The sequence below is a fragment of the Lagopus leucura genome, unplaced genomic scaffold, assembly GCF_019238085.1.
Source record: "Lagopus leucura isolate 7727_CA_CO unplaced genomic scaffold, USGS_WTPT01 70-30_obj-0_obj, whole genome shotgun sequence".
NCBI classification, from domain to species: domain Eukaryota; kingdom Metazoa; phylum Chordata; class Aves; order Galliformes; family Phasianidae; genus Lagopus; species Lagopus leucura.
Window position 1 is genome coordinate 1 of NW_024967257.1, and position 14,531 is coordinate 14,531.

The 14,531-nt window shown below is 43.0% G+C and overlaps 2 protein-coding genes and 1 long non-coding RNA gene across 3 annotated transcripts; 1 reads left to right on the top strand and 2 right to left on the bottom strand.

Annotated features, from left to right (window-relative positions):
- Nucleotides 1-5: 5 nt before the first annotated feature.
- SLC25A17 (solute carrier family 25 member 17) lies at nucleotides 6-8,134 on the top strand (the record flags this gene model as incomplete). Its single annotated transcript, XM_042893709.1, has 6 exons — nucleotides 6-21; nucleotides 2,551-2,667; nucleotides 3,359-3,504; nucleotides 4,669-4,764; nucleotides 7,062-7,144; nucleotides 7,533-8,134. Coding segments are annotated over 6 exons (606 nt in total), but the record flags the coding sequence as incomplete, so codon positions are not given.
- A 1,850-nt stretch (nucleotides 8,135-9,984) lies between these two features.
- LOC122193022 lies at nucleotides 9,985-11,680 on the bottom strand. The gene is made up of 4 exons (XR_006182769.1): nucleotides 11,613-11,680; nucleotides 10,392-10,418; nucleotides 10,222-10,264; nucleotides 9,985-10,076 (listed from the first exon to the last, which is right to left on the bottom strand). It is a non-coding gene; the product is annotated as an uncharacterized LOC122193022 (long non-coding RNA).
- Nucleotides 11,681-11,764: 84 nt separating this feature from the next.
- On the bottom strand, nucleotides 11,765-14,526 carry LOC122193020 (peroxisomal membrane protein PMP34-like; the record flags this gene model as incomplete). The annotated part of the gene is made up of 4 exons (XM_042893710.1): nucleotides 11,765-11,809; nucleotides 12,255-12,400; nucleotides 12,878-12,994; nucleotides 14,511-14,526. Coding segments are annotated over 4 exons (324 nt in total), but the record flags the coding sequence as incomplete, so codon positions are not given.
- Between the last annotated feature and the right edge of the window lie 5 nt (nucleotides 14,527-14,531).

The window sequence follows — 14,531 nt, forward strand, 5'->3', positions numbered from 1 at the left end:
TGGTTCTTGGGGTTGTTGCAGGTAAGGGAATGTACTGAAAATATACCTCTGGTGAAACTGAGATTGTTCATTATTTAACATTTTCCTTTATGAAGTCCACCAGAGGTCTCACTCCTTGCCTATCTCTGTATACCAACAAAGCATGCTTTCCAGCCCTGATGGCTCTTCCATGCTGCCCTCTCCACATGATAAGCGCATATAATTTGATCATGTTGTGCTGTTGTGGTCTTGTATTCTGTTTGTGTGTGGCGTGTGGTTTAGTATGTGCATTTGATATCAGGGCATCGTCATTTAAGATATTGAAGGGAAGCAGCAGGGAGAGGGAATAGTTTTTTTTTCAAAGGCAAGGCAAATGACAATTCCAAGGTGTTTTCAGTTAGGGTTGTTAGAGTTGTTGAAGGTAAGGATTTGCGTGCCAGTTCTTAGGTTCTTTCTGGGTCATACAAAAAGGAAAAGGAAGTCCCTGTGTGTATGTAAGGAGAGTGAGAACCATGTGTTCTTTTCATCCCTTCCTCTCTTGCGGACACTCAGCAGCTTCTTTGAAGGAGTGACAATGCCAACAGCTTTATGCAAATCCAGTGTGGTAAAACTACTGCATATGTCTGTGTCTACTGGTACTGTTCTACAGGATCAGTGGCTCATGTGACCACACTGAAAAGACTGTGATTTAGAGGGTCTGGGGGGGGGCTTTTTCATATATTTTGGCTAGTTTCTTGTTTTATCTCCAGTGTTGGTGATGGGAGAGCAGTTGGGGGGAAGGTAAGGAAAAGGAAACTTGTAGAGTTGGCTGTATCAGTGGGGTAAGTTCTGATCTAATGGCATTCTAGATGAAAGGCTGCAGGAATCACAGTAACAGCTTGTCATTTAAATGACTATGTTGTGTTCAACATCAGTAATGAGTATCTCTGTGGAATAATTTCTGGTGTCAACTGAAGAATTCCACTTCAGGTGTTTGCAAATTCTCCTCACCAGTCTGTCACTCCTCTTACTGGTAGCAAATACAGACTGGACAAACACCAAAAACAAACAGTAAATACAACACCAAAAGCCAAAGAAACAATAAAAAAATCTGTGCCCTTGTCTTTCCTATTTGGACAATAACATTTTGTGTCTTCTTTAACAGAGTCATCTGAAAAATTGCAAATAGATTGTCCTGTAACGTGTTAGGCTCTAACCTGTTAACTCCACAGTGTAACCACAGTGACTTTGATTAAAAGGGACTAATGTGACTTTTCTGCTGCTACATATTGTGATCAGTGGCACGAAGCCGAGGTGGAGGCCAGGAACGAGCAGGGAGCCCAGGGGTCTGCGCTGAGTGACGTCCTGATTAATATAATCGTAATTAATGGTCAGGATGATGAGGCAGAAATGAGCAGACAAGAAGCTTATGCAGTATAACAACGGGTGATGCAAAGTCTTGCACCAGGGAAGGAACAACTCCATGCTCCAGTTGAAGCTGGCATTTGTCTGGGGAAAAAAGCAGCTTTGTGATGATGGGCCCTTTGTGGTGGACTAGAAATTGTGAGCCATCAATGTGCTCCTGCTGCTAAGAAGAGTTAATGTTATCCTTGGCTGCATTAGGCAATGGCTTGTTAGCACTGAGAAAATGTAATTGCCTTTCTTCAGTGTTGGTGAACCATGACTGGAAGTGCTGGGCACAGTTCTGGACCCGCTGGTACAAGTTACATGGAGATAGCTGTGAGAGTCCAGGGGAGAATGAAGATGCTGATGAAGGGAGGAGAGCACCTCCCCTTTGAGGAGAGGCTGCGGGCTGAACTGTTTGGGGAGGAGAAGGAAAGGGGCCAGCACACAAGCAATTGCTGTTTTTTGTGATGCAGAAACATTTGTAAGAGCTCATTTCTACATGGTTAGTTCATGACTGAGCTGGGAAGAGCTGTACCAGGTGATTGCAGAAGTAATGTTACTTAATCCTCCTTGTTATTGCAAGGTGCAGTTCTAATCTACCTCTCTGTTGCAACCTTACGCAGCTGTGTCTATTTCTCCACCCCCATACTTATTTCTGCTTCTCAGCTTCCCTACTGGTCTGTTGTGTTTGGCTTTGTGTGCAATCCCTTTTTACAGTGCCTTAAGAATCCTGTATTTTGCACACTCGAGTGTGCTTCACTTGTCCACAAGGATGAGTTCTCTTGTTGTCTTTCATTTGGCACTGTGGGGACTCTTTGCTGGTAAGCAACACGCACACGTTTATGTGTTTTGATATCTTCTGATAAAAGAATCCTTTTACCTTGACCCCTTTGTGCTTTCTTTCTGAAATGAGCCAAGCAGCGTACCATACCTGCATCAAGTAGGCCATGTGCAAGTAGAGCAATTGGGGTTCCAGAGTGATGTGCAATGCAGCAAAGAAATAAATGCACTTAAAATTCCTTTACCATGTCTGTATTTCATTTGTTGTTTTTCATTTAGGAGAAGAGAAGCAGGATTATATTCCGTCTACTATTAATCTGTTGCATATGCACGGCGCATCTGATGTGGGATGCCTTTGGAATCTTCTAGTTCACACTGATTTTCCTCGTCTTGTGTTTGCATTAGGTGTTGTGAATGTACTCCTGACCACTCCTCTCTGGGTAGTGAACACACGGCTGAAGCTGCAAGGAGCAAAATTTAGAAATGAAGACATTGTGCCGACCAATTATAAAGGCATCATAGGTGAGCATCTGTTGTCCTCAAACAAGGAGGAGCTCCTGCAGTGAAATCCCACAGCAAGGACTCTGAAGATGAAAGACTCCTATTTGTATAACAGATCTCCTTGTGGAATCTCTGTACTCCCTTATCACTTTGCAGTCATGCAGTTTGACGGGAACCTGGACTGTGCCACCTCTGATGGTAACTGAGAGTTTGTTCTGCGCACATGTAACCCCAAGGCTTTCTGCAAAGGCACACGACATCTTATCCAAATCCTGCAGAGCCCAGTGAGCCCAGCAGTGTGCTAGCTGGGAGGTCTGCCTCTGGACAGACCACTTGCCAATTTCCTTTTTACTCACTGTCATCTCTAACCCACCCACACCTTCAGGCTGCCTTGCTCTGTACGGAAAGAAGAAGGTTGTTGGGAACAGGGTTCAGAAACTTAACATTGATTCTGAGCTTGGAGTGGAAAGACAAAGGCACCTGCATGGCTGGCAAGCTTTACTCACGCTAAGAGCGGTGTGAGGAAGAACCTCCTCTGTCACTGTTTTGCCATTAACTTCCCGTTTAGAAGAAAGGATAAAAAATGACACAGAGATGAGTGTTGAGGACTGTAATAAAAGCGGAGCATCAGCCTTTAAATACAGCTTCACTCTTCTCTAATTGGAATGTTGTGCTCATAACCATAACGGCTTTTTTCTACCTTATTTCTCAGATGCCTTCCATCAGATCATACGGGATGAAGGAGCCTTAGCTTTATGGAACGGTACTTTCCCTTCCTTGCTGCTGGTCTTCAATCCTGCCATACAGTTCATGTTTTATGAAGGCTTTAAAAGAAAGCTCTTAAAAAAGCAGACACAGGTAAGTATGTTTTGAGACCGGGTGATGGACGTTCTCTGTGAAGAGAGAGTTTCTTTGGAGAGATGTACATTTGCTTCCGTTTTTTGTTGTTATGGAGGTGTGGATGTTTTTGCTTTTTTTTTTTTCCCCCCCTGTTGTTGGGTTCAAGTCAGTGTATTTTTTATGCAGGCGTGTGATTGTGATGCCAAGTGAGCTCTGGATCTTCCCACTCTGAAAGAAGTTGTTACTGTGACAATTCTTCTTTCTGTAAAAATAAAGCTGCACCTCTTGTCCTCATCTGTTTACATTTACTTGCCACCCTTGATGTGCATTAGGCATTTAAATTCTAATGTATCTGTTTGAGAAACAGGTAGTTATACCTACCCTGTTACCCTCCCTGAAGTAAACTAAATATGTTGGTTTCCCATATTTCTGTTTGGAACCAACCTACTTTTATAATTTGGGGAATGCTCTGATATGGATTTCTAGTAATTTTTGTTAATAAATTCACAGAGATGTGAGCTTCTACACTTTCTTCTGCTGAAATCCATTCTTTTCACCTGCACTGATTTCAGTGTCTTTGGTGCATCCTGGACCATGATGGGTTTTGGAGGTGAGGATGGACTTCCTCCATGTGCAATTAACTACTGAGGCATGGAGTTTTTTATCCTCCGTTGTCAGGACTATAATTCTGCCTGAGGGGCGTAGTGGTTCTCTCATGATCATATATATAATCACATTCTAGTAGACATTCAGTCCATCACCTCGCCCCAAGACCGTGTTGTGGATGTGTTAGTTTGTGTGTTCTGAAGCCTGACCTGGTTGTGAATTGAGGGCTTGCTTACTGCTACTATACCTTATACTGCTTCCCATGCTGGTGCTTTAAGTTTGATTCAGTTGTATGGCTTTATCTTCACGTTGTTTCAGTAAGCTAGCTGGAGGGTACAGGTGAGAAATTCAAAAGCTTGTGAGTAGGTAGAAATTACAAACGAACTCCCATTGTGGGGAAACTGCTTGGTCACCCTGTGTTTTGACTCCTAAAAGTGAGATAAGCTCAGGCTTCATTATACCTCTTTTATTCCAGAGATGCTTAGAGAACCAAGAAGCAGGTAATGATACTGAACTGTGAAAGATATGCAGGTAACTGGCTGACGGGGTGCTTTGTGTTCTTTCTGTATTGAACAGCTCACATCTTTGGACGCTTTTGTCATGGGTGCAGTAGCCAAAGCAGTTGCCACCACCCTCACTTATCCTTTGCAGACTGTACAGTCAATCCTGCGGGTGAGTACTCTTCTTGTTTTCTTCTTGTCTGTTCTTTGAAGATGGGTACTGATGGAACTTGGCATTGCTGTTCATGTTCTCATGAGCTGTCAGGGTTGACAACATAATGCATTAGTATCATGTCCCTCAGAAGCTGGTACCCCATGCAGCTTATTGGCACTGCAGGATTGTAGCTTTACTTCTTTGGCTATACACTGAAATTGTGTCAAGTTGAAACTAAAATTAAATCCTCTAAGCCCTGTTTGTTTCCAGATGACATCGAGCTTTAAAATCTTTTATGTTTTTATTTAATTTTAGAACTGTTACACATTAATTTGTATTTTCCACTGTGCAGTTGTTGCTACCCTCACAAGATATTAGCTGTGTCGGCCCAGCTTTTCTCAGCTTCCCTTCCTTCTCACTTCTCTACATATTCCTTTGCACACAGTGACATCCAGGTAGAAATTTAGTTTTGATAAAACTCATTTCTTCTGAAACTTTCTCAACTTGTGATCATCAGCACAGCCAGCGCATTCATTTGCTGTCCTATCCTGTTTAAAGAGAATGGAAACATCTCAAGAGTTAAGTTAATAATACAGGCTTTTATTATTTAAATGATAGATTAAAAAGAAAATGACATTTAAGCAAACGTACCTTTATTTGTGTTCACTGCAGAATGGACTGTTTTTAATTTGTAGTGCCTTTTCTCCTGGCATGAATGAGAACTGTCAGAAAGCCAGAGTGTTCTGTTTCAGCTTTAGCATTGCACGGTGCTACAGTTTTCCTGGGTCTGTGTCAACAGAACAGCCTTAGCCCTCATTCCTTTCCACGGTTGCAGCAGAAATAGCTGCAGTTTTGTGACTCAGTTCCACGTTTTGTTCGTCTCCTCCTGGCTTCTTGAGCAAAGTGCTTCTGTCTCTTGGTGGCACTGTCATTCTTTAAAATGAGAGCTGCTCTGGGAAGTTGTGCTGATGGTTTGACGACAAACCAACTGCTGCCTCCTGCTTGCTCTAGCCTAAGGCAGCCAGTTTTTTGCTGGCTTGCCTGGGTGGTGAGGAGTCATCTTTATGGTAAAGCACAGCCTTGCTGCCAGTGTCCCAGTGCTGATGTGTGCTTCTCACAGGGACCCGTGGTAGAAAAAGGTATCCTATGTGCTGTTACTTCATGGCAGCCCATTCTTTCCCTGTGATACAAGGAATGCTTCTGCATGAAAGTTAAGTTCTGCCCTCAAAGTTGAATTATGGGGCTTTTTCTTCTAAAAATCTTCAACTTTTAGAAACTTCCTGCTCTCTCATAGTTGTCAGGGCTCCTTGTAATAAGCTCTCTATACCTTTGCTTTCCTCTTCCTGGCACAGTGCTCTTCCTTGTTCTCATGAAATGGGCAGTTACCTGTGTCATTGATAGTGCTGAGCAGCTTCCAGCTTTGCCTGTTGGTACGTCTATCTCCCTTTCAGTCATTAAAAATACGTGGCACTGTTGTTACTGATTATGTGGGGAAGCTGCTTCTTCAGCACCTTTGTGGATAAATTAAGTTCCCACTGGAGAAACAGCAGTGCTATTGGTGAGCACAGCGTTCCAGGGTGCAGATGTCCCCTTTAAAACTCACGCCTCATTTCCTGAGTTAGAGAATGCTCTTTCCTTTGGGAAATCTTTAACTTTTTGTTTCTTGGTGAAGCTCTGTTTGCAATACATCAGAGCAGTGTGATGGTAGAGAAGAGAGGAGAAGGAAACTCCCAATCCTGGTGGTGTTCAGACACCTCTGAGTAACATGGGCTGTAACTGGCACTGTAGCTTGAAGCTAGTTAGCATTTGAAAATGGATAGAGGTGTCTGACTCTTTGACAGTAATGCTTAATCTTGGTTTCTCAGGATCAAGTGGGTTAGTTGCTGATGACAAGTCACTGCTTGTGAGAACCTCTTCACCTAAATAGTTTCCAGTACGCTTTTGTTGCTGCTGTTTTTCAAGGCACATAGCAAAGAGACTTGTGTAAATCCCTCACATGTTCTTGCAAGCTGAGTTTTTGAGATCTAAAAAATTTTCTCCTGTAGAAAAACTGAAAGACAGCAAGCATGGCCATGTGTCATGCTTTCTTGGAATCTGTCTTAAAACCAAAACATTTTATTGTATCACTGAGTACATGAAGCTGAGTAACGAGCTTTAGCTTCATACCTTTGCTGACTACTATTAAAGCCAATTACATTTTAAAAGAGCTATAGGATAGACTCTTCAGGCTTTGTTACCATGTATTGGGTTCTCAGGCAATTAATGTGGGGAACTACTGCACTAAAATGCTGGTGCTTCCTTTTATTTTTTTTCAGTTTGGACGCCACAGATTGAACCCAGAAAACCGAACACTGGGCAGTCTTAAAAACGTTCTCTACCTTCTTCGAGAGAGAGTGAGGTGAGACTTCTTTGTATGTTGTTGGTTTTTTCTAATGTTGACAGTATTGCTGGGTGTGTCTCTTGTTTCCTTTTGCCTGTCCACCACAGCCTGAACTTGTCATTTGAATCAGCCTGATTTTTGTTTTTTGTTTTTTTTAATCATACTGTACTGGAGAAATACACAAAACTGAATTCTCTTTAAAGTCTCTGCAGCAGCTGGTATATGGGAAACCTATTGATTCAGCTCTGGCTTTAAAAAGAAGCAAGTTTCTTGCCCAAAATACTTAACTTGTAGACTCTCCTGTGAAATGCTTTTAATCACAAAAGTCAGTTAAGAGATCAAGAATGAATTGAAGATCCTTATGGTTGTCATTAACTTGTAATAATTCTTCTTCTTCTTCTTCTAGACGTTTTGGATTAATGGGACTCTACAAAGGCCTTGAAGCAAAGCTCCTGCAGACAGTCCTTACTGCTGCTCTTATGTTTCTAGTATATGAGAAACTGACTGCGGCAACCTTCAGAGTCATGGGATTAAAGCATTCGCACACACATTGAGAAAGGAACCTCTGCCAAAGGTTATGGGCCCTAGAAAAATGTATTTGTTTTTGAGACTGCACTTGGGTAGTAACGGGTCCTCACTTGCTCTTCTTTAGCCATCTCCATTCCTTGAAGAAGTTCTGAATGCCGTCTGTAGGAAGTGTTGCCACAACTTTGGGAATAGCCCATTCCCTGCTCTTCTGGGGACTCACTGTGTTAAGAAACAAAACAGAGATCTTACTCAAACACTTGAAATGAAATTCCTACTGCTTTGTGAATTGGCAGACAGTCACGGTGAGAACGATTCCCTCACTGTGCTGAACTTTCTGGTTTTCCTTTGAATTACCTTCAACTACTCTCCCTGTCTTTACCTTCTGTCAGCAGCTGGTGGGGCCGGTTTCTTGTTATTCTCCTCACACTATGTTTATGTCACTCAGTAATGTGGATCATTAAAACAATTCAGAAAGATCAAGATTTTGACACAGTTTTCTTTTAACATCACATACATGTTTGCAGCACAGAATGACTAGGTGTTCTACCAGAAACCTGGCACTGATGTTTCTGAGCTGCTACTGTGAATGCTAGCAGCAAGTAGGCACGGTGCTTTCCAGAGCCCACAGGCAAATATTCAGTGCAGACACTGGGTAGAAAAGGGAAGAGTATCCTCATGCTTTTACAAGGTGAGTGCCTCAAGAAAGTGACTCTTTACACAGAAACAGATACAATTCTGTATTTTCAGGTTCCTTGAGGAGAATGTGAATTCATGTTCTCATGCAGACAGGGAGCAATAGCCTGTGCTTCGTCAGTGGCATGCCTTCCCAGAAATGGGTTTTAGTTGTTTTTCCATGGATCTTCCCAGACATTTTCTTGACCAGAAGGCCAAAGGGTCATGATTGTTGTCCCAGCTAATGCAAGCGTGTATGTGCTTTATGCAGAATTTTGTTTAGTCATCCTTGGCCATAAAATGCACATAAATACTGCTGTCTGTCAAGAAGTCTGCAGCAGAATTCTTCTGAAGTATGGTCTTATAGTTGAAGTATTGAGAAAGTCTACAGTAGTTTAACGCCAGTGATGTCTGGGAGAAGTGCTGCAGGAGGTTTGTTGAACTGTGAAATGGTATCTTCCTCCCCTTCCCCCCCCAGTTTGGATCAATTGTGCACATGAAATGAGAACGTCTTTCTGCCTTCTTTTGCACAAGAATAAATTGGACTTAAGGTTCAGAAAGTATTGAGAGTATCAGTGTACAATAAAGCTGTACTTTGTGCTCTGTTTGGTTCTTTTCAGCCCAAATGGCATTTGCATATGGCATCAAGAGGAATGAGTAAGCACAATGAGCTGGAGTTATACTTTGCTACATGACAGGAAATCTCCTGAGATGATGTAGACCTCACTGGTGGTAAAGAAGCAATCACACTTCTGAGAAGTGCAGTGAAAATGTTCTGTTGACTGAAATGAGGGATCACTTAGAAAGACGATGTGATGTGTCTTGCTGTTTCTAATAAGAAATTCCCTGTTGTTGGAATGGCTCTTGGTAAACCACTTTGGGTATAGAAGGATCAGTGGCATTCTTGCTCAGAATAATTGCAGGTGAGCTGGAAGGCTGCTGGTTTTATGTAAATACCAAATGTTTCTGATACCACTTCAGCTGAAATCTGTGGCTGCTGGAAGCTCTAATGCAGTGTCTTGCAGACTTTTTGGTCTGTGTTGACGTTGCAGGTGTTTGTGCTGACAGCCTTAAGACTGAGATTGCTGCTACCGCTGCACTGCTTTTCTCCTGTGTGCCTAGGAGCTAGCTGCATGTTCCAGCCAAAAACTGCATCCTTTCACTTCTAGAGAACACGAAGTGTTTTCATTTCAAAATGAAAATCAGTCTTTATAAAAATACTGTTATGAAAGGAAGGATTGTTATGAAGGACAGCAGCAAAATCTGAGCCAAGTTCTCACGGGTAACCGTTCCTTCTTTGGCTCGGTGTAGGGGATCTAAATTGAATCCCATCTTTTCTGTACCTCACCCCAAGCCTAGACCCAAGTGAAGAGACATCTGTGGCAGCTTAGTCTGCTAAGAGAGCAGCTACTCAGACACCTTGATGTTAGGGGTGCTTTCTGCTTCTATTTACATCTTTGAACCCGCCTCGTTGCTGTGCTGATTAATTGCCTGTATGAGTAATAGCAGAACTGTATTTAATGTGGTGGTTGCAATCCAGAAGGACCAGTGACCTGCTAGTTCTTACAAGTGTTTTTTGTACTGAATGTTGATTCTGAGGGTACAGATTGAGAGCTGATGAGGTATAATGTACCCTCTTTGTCCTAAATAGTGTCATCAAATTGCTGAATACTGCTCCATGTCCATTCCTGCAGTAGAGTCATTCCCTTGCACGGTTTGCTGGCTAACCCAAAGAAAGCTGATATATAACCTGTGCAGAAGTAAGAACAAGATTTACTTCCCATCTGTCCAAGGGGAATAGAGCCTGCTGGACTGCAAAGCCCCTGGTACAGATTAATCTTTCCATTGCGCATCTTATTGCTCATCTGCTGAGGAAGGAAAAGGGGAGTGCTTACCCTGCTCCTCGTCTACCTGTTGTGAAGGCAGGCAAACACAGTCCTAGAAGTGGGAGCAAACTGTCATAATGGGTATTCCTGCCACAGGGCTTTGGTGGAAAATGCAGTGATTTGCCTACCAAACCCCCTGCTGCTTGCAGCTGCTGTGCCTCCTAGCAGATGCCTCTCACCTTTAGGGCACGCTCCAACAGGGCAAGCTGCAAAGACAAAATCGAAGTGAGCTTCCATGGTATGGAGGGTGTCAGGTCACACTGCTAAGCAAATAAAGCTGTGCACATCCATATTGCATGCACAGAGCTGCTCAGCCCCCCAACTGTAGGCCCTGATTGCAGCAGGAGGAGGGGACAGCAGTTATCTGGGGCCCTATGAGCAGTGAGAGCCTTCACTTTTACAATCACTAAAAATACAATGCATATTTTTCTGGAATTGGTTGGATAGGGATGCTTTCTTGCAGGATACCACATTATTTTGTGCTTTTCATTTGCAGCATAGCTTGTCACATTTGGCTGCATTTTTTTTTTTTTTTACCTCCTGCAGGATGTAATGTGTGTCCCCAGGCTCTTCCCTTGGGGCTTGGACACAAAAACAGCATGAAGGTCTTTGGGAAATCTCCCAGAAATTATGACATTCAGGTGGTCATCTGAAGTAATACAAAGGCATCCTGATTTGCAGGAGGGAACCACATTAGTCTGAGCTCTCCCAGAGATCCGCTTATACCAGGAGAGCTGCAGTCGTCAGCGCTCTTTACCCAGCTGCCCTCACTGTGGGTGCTGCTTTTATTCTTAGCAGAGCTAATCTCATCTGTGCACTTACATCCAGATATGGAGCACATTTGATTTTTTTTTTTAGTTTTCCTTCCGATAAGATTTATGTGGAATTAGACAAATGCTGAGCACTTTGGCAGGCTTCCCTGTGGCTTCCTTGCTGAGAATTGTCGCTTTAAAATTCTTGGTGTGGCCTTGGCAGATCTTAATCTGGGATTGATAGGTGATCTCAGCCTGTCTAGGTAGATTACACATGTGGTGGGGCCCCATTACATGCTCCTTTGTCTCAGCACAATGGTGGGACATCGAGAGGCATGCAGTTGTCCTTTTGTACAAGAAATCTTGTCTGTGCCCTTGTTTTGTGGAGTGTGTCCTTCTTTCAGAGTCCTTGAGAAGCGGTGCTGACTTGCTGATGTGAAGCTGTTACAAAGTGCTGCCTTTCATGAATGCTGATGGCAGAAAACTAATTTGATGGATTTTTCTCATCATCTTTCCCTGTGCACATGCCCCTGCAGCCCTAAGCCTCAGAGCCATCCCTTGCATATGAAATAAAGCTCTTCCTCCCTTTGCGATCATTTATCCTTCGTTTCTCTGAATCAGTTACCCGGAAACAAGAAGAGTACTCACCCGCAGGATTGACTGTACAGTCTGCAAAGGATAAGTGAGGGTGGTGGCAACTGCTTTGGCTACTGCACCCATGACAAAAGCATCCAAAGATGTGAGCTGTTCAATACAGAAAGAACACAAAGCACCCTGTCAGCCAGTTACCTGCATATCTTTCACAGTTCAGTATCATTACCTGCTTCTTGGTTCTCGAAGCATCTCTGGAATAAAAGAAGTATAATGAAGCCTGAGCTTATCTCACTTTTAGGAGTCAAAGCACAGTGAAACCAAGCAGCTTCCCCACAATGGGAGTTCATTTGTAATTTCTACCTACTCACAGGCTTTTGAATTTCTCACCTGCACCCTCCAGCTAGCTTACTGAAACAACATGATTACAGCCTATTTCATTGGAAGAAAGTGTGAAAGCTCACATCTGTGTGACTTCATTACTGAAAATTAGTAGGTGTCCATATCAGAGCATTCTCCAAATTATAATTTACTTGAGGAAGGATTACAGGGTAGGTGTAACTGTCTGTTTCTCAAACAGATACGTTAGAATGTAAATGCCTAACGTAGATCCAGAGCCCACTTGGCATCACAAGCCTGCATAAAAAATATACTAAAACCCAACAACAGGAAAAAAACCCGGTCTCAAAACATACTTACCTGTGTCTGCTTTTTCAAGAGCTTTCTTTTAAAGCCTTCATAAAACATGAACTGTATGGCAGGATTGAAGACCAGCAGCAAGGAAGGGAAAGTACCGTTCCATAAAGCTAAGGCTCCTTCATCCCGTATGATCTGATGGAAGGCATCTGAGAAATAAGGTAGAAAAAAGCCGTTATGGTTATGAGTACAACATTCCGATTAGAGAAGAGTGAAGCTGTATTTAAAGGCTGATGCTCCGCTTTTATTACAGTCCTCAACACTCATCTCTGTGTCATTTTTTATCCTTTCTTCTAAACGGGAAGTTAATGGCAAAACAGTGACAGAGGAGGTTCTTCCTCACACCGCTCTTAGCGTGAGTAAAGCTTGCCAGCCATGCAGGTGCCTTCGTCTTTCCACTTCAAGCTCAGAATCAATGTTAAGTTTCTGAACCCTGTTCCCAACAACCTTCTTCTTTCCGTACAGAGCAAGGCAGCCTGAAGGCGTGGGTGGGTTAGAGATGACAGTGAGAACAGAGATTCCACAAGGAGATCTGTTATACAAATAGGAGTCTTTCATCTTCAGAGTCCTTGCTGTGGGATTTCACTACAGGAGCTCCTCCTTGTTTGAGGACAACAGATGCTCACCTATGATGCCTTTATAATTGGTCGGCACAATGTCTTCATTTCTAAATTTTGCTCCTTGCAGCTTCAGCCGTGTGTTCACTACCCAGAGAGGAGTGGTCAGGAGTACATTCACAACACCTAATGCAAACACAAGACGAGGAAAATCAGTGACAACCAGAAAATCCCAAAGGCATCCCTCTTGCTTACCAGCACAGAGCTCCCACAGTGCCAAATGAAAGACAACAAGAGAACTCATCCTTGTGGACAAGTGAAGCACACTCGAGTGTGCAAAATACAGGATTCTTAAGGCGGTGTAAAAAGGGATTGCACACAAAGCCAAACACAACAGACCAGCAGTGAGGCTGAGAAGCAGAAATAAGTATGTGGGTGGAGAAATAGACACAGCTGCGTAAGGTTGCAACAGAGAGGTAGATTAGAACTGCACCTTGCAATAACAAGGAGGATTAAGTAACATTACTTCTGCAATCACCTGGTACAGCTCTTCCCAGCTCAGCCATGAACTAACCATGTAGAAATGAGCTCTTACAAATGTTTCTGCATCACAAAAACCAGCAATTGCTTGTGTGCTGGCCCCTTTCCTTCTCCTCCCCAAACAGTTCAGCCCGCAGCCTCTCCTCAAAGGGGAGGTGCTCTCCTCCCTTCATCAGCATCTTCATTCTCCCCTGGACTCTCACAGCTATCTCCATGTAACTTGTACCAGCGGGTCCAGAACTGTGCCCAGCACTTCCAGTCATGGTTCACCAACACTGAAGAAAGGCAATTACATTTTCTCAGTGCTAACAAGCCATTGCCTAATGCAGCCAAGGATAACATTAACTCTTCTTAGCAGCAGGGGCACATTGCAGGAACATGCACGCTTAGACACCAAGGGTTAACTCTTATCCTTGCTGAGAATCTGAGTTGTCAGTCCAATATAAAAGTTAACAACCTGGTAAAGAGATGTTTACATCTCCAAGGATAACAACTCTGAATGTAACTGCGGTGATGGTGGGCAGAGTAGTGCAAATCAGTGAGGTAAGTGAGAAAAAGGCACTGCCTGCTTAAACCTAACTAAATGAATCACAGATTAAATGCTGAATTGGCGTTCCTACCTCAACATTTTATTGTTACCTCGTTTTTGTGATGTTGACTATAACACCCCAGCAACTGTCCTACATCTCTGCTGTAATGCATCCAAAATGGACAGAGATGTGCACCTTCACTGAAGCCACCAGGCAGAGAAATTGCATCATGTTAGGAGAAGGAAACTCCTCAATGACCAGCTCTAGTTATAAAGGTATTCTGGCAGTCTTAAAAGTGCTGGAAATATACAGAAAATGAGAAGAGAGACAAAGATGAAATGCTGGTAAACTCAGCGTTCAACCACTCTTTTGATGCAAACACTCGGTTTTCCATCTTAGATTCTGAGTGCTTCTTTCTCAAGAATAGCTGGGGATAAACATTATTGGGACTGCTTCCAAAGTCATAATTAAACATTGTCTGTGTATGCAATTATTCCTCAAAATTACATCAAGATTTGCCTTGCTCAGTTCTTCTGTGCTGGAAAAGAAAGGGAGAAACTCCCTCTGCAGAGCACATCCAGAAGAGGAACGCATTCTCAGGAAAGTGGTATATTTTCAGTACATTCCCTTACCTGCAACAACCCCAAGAACCA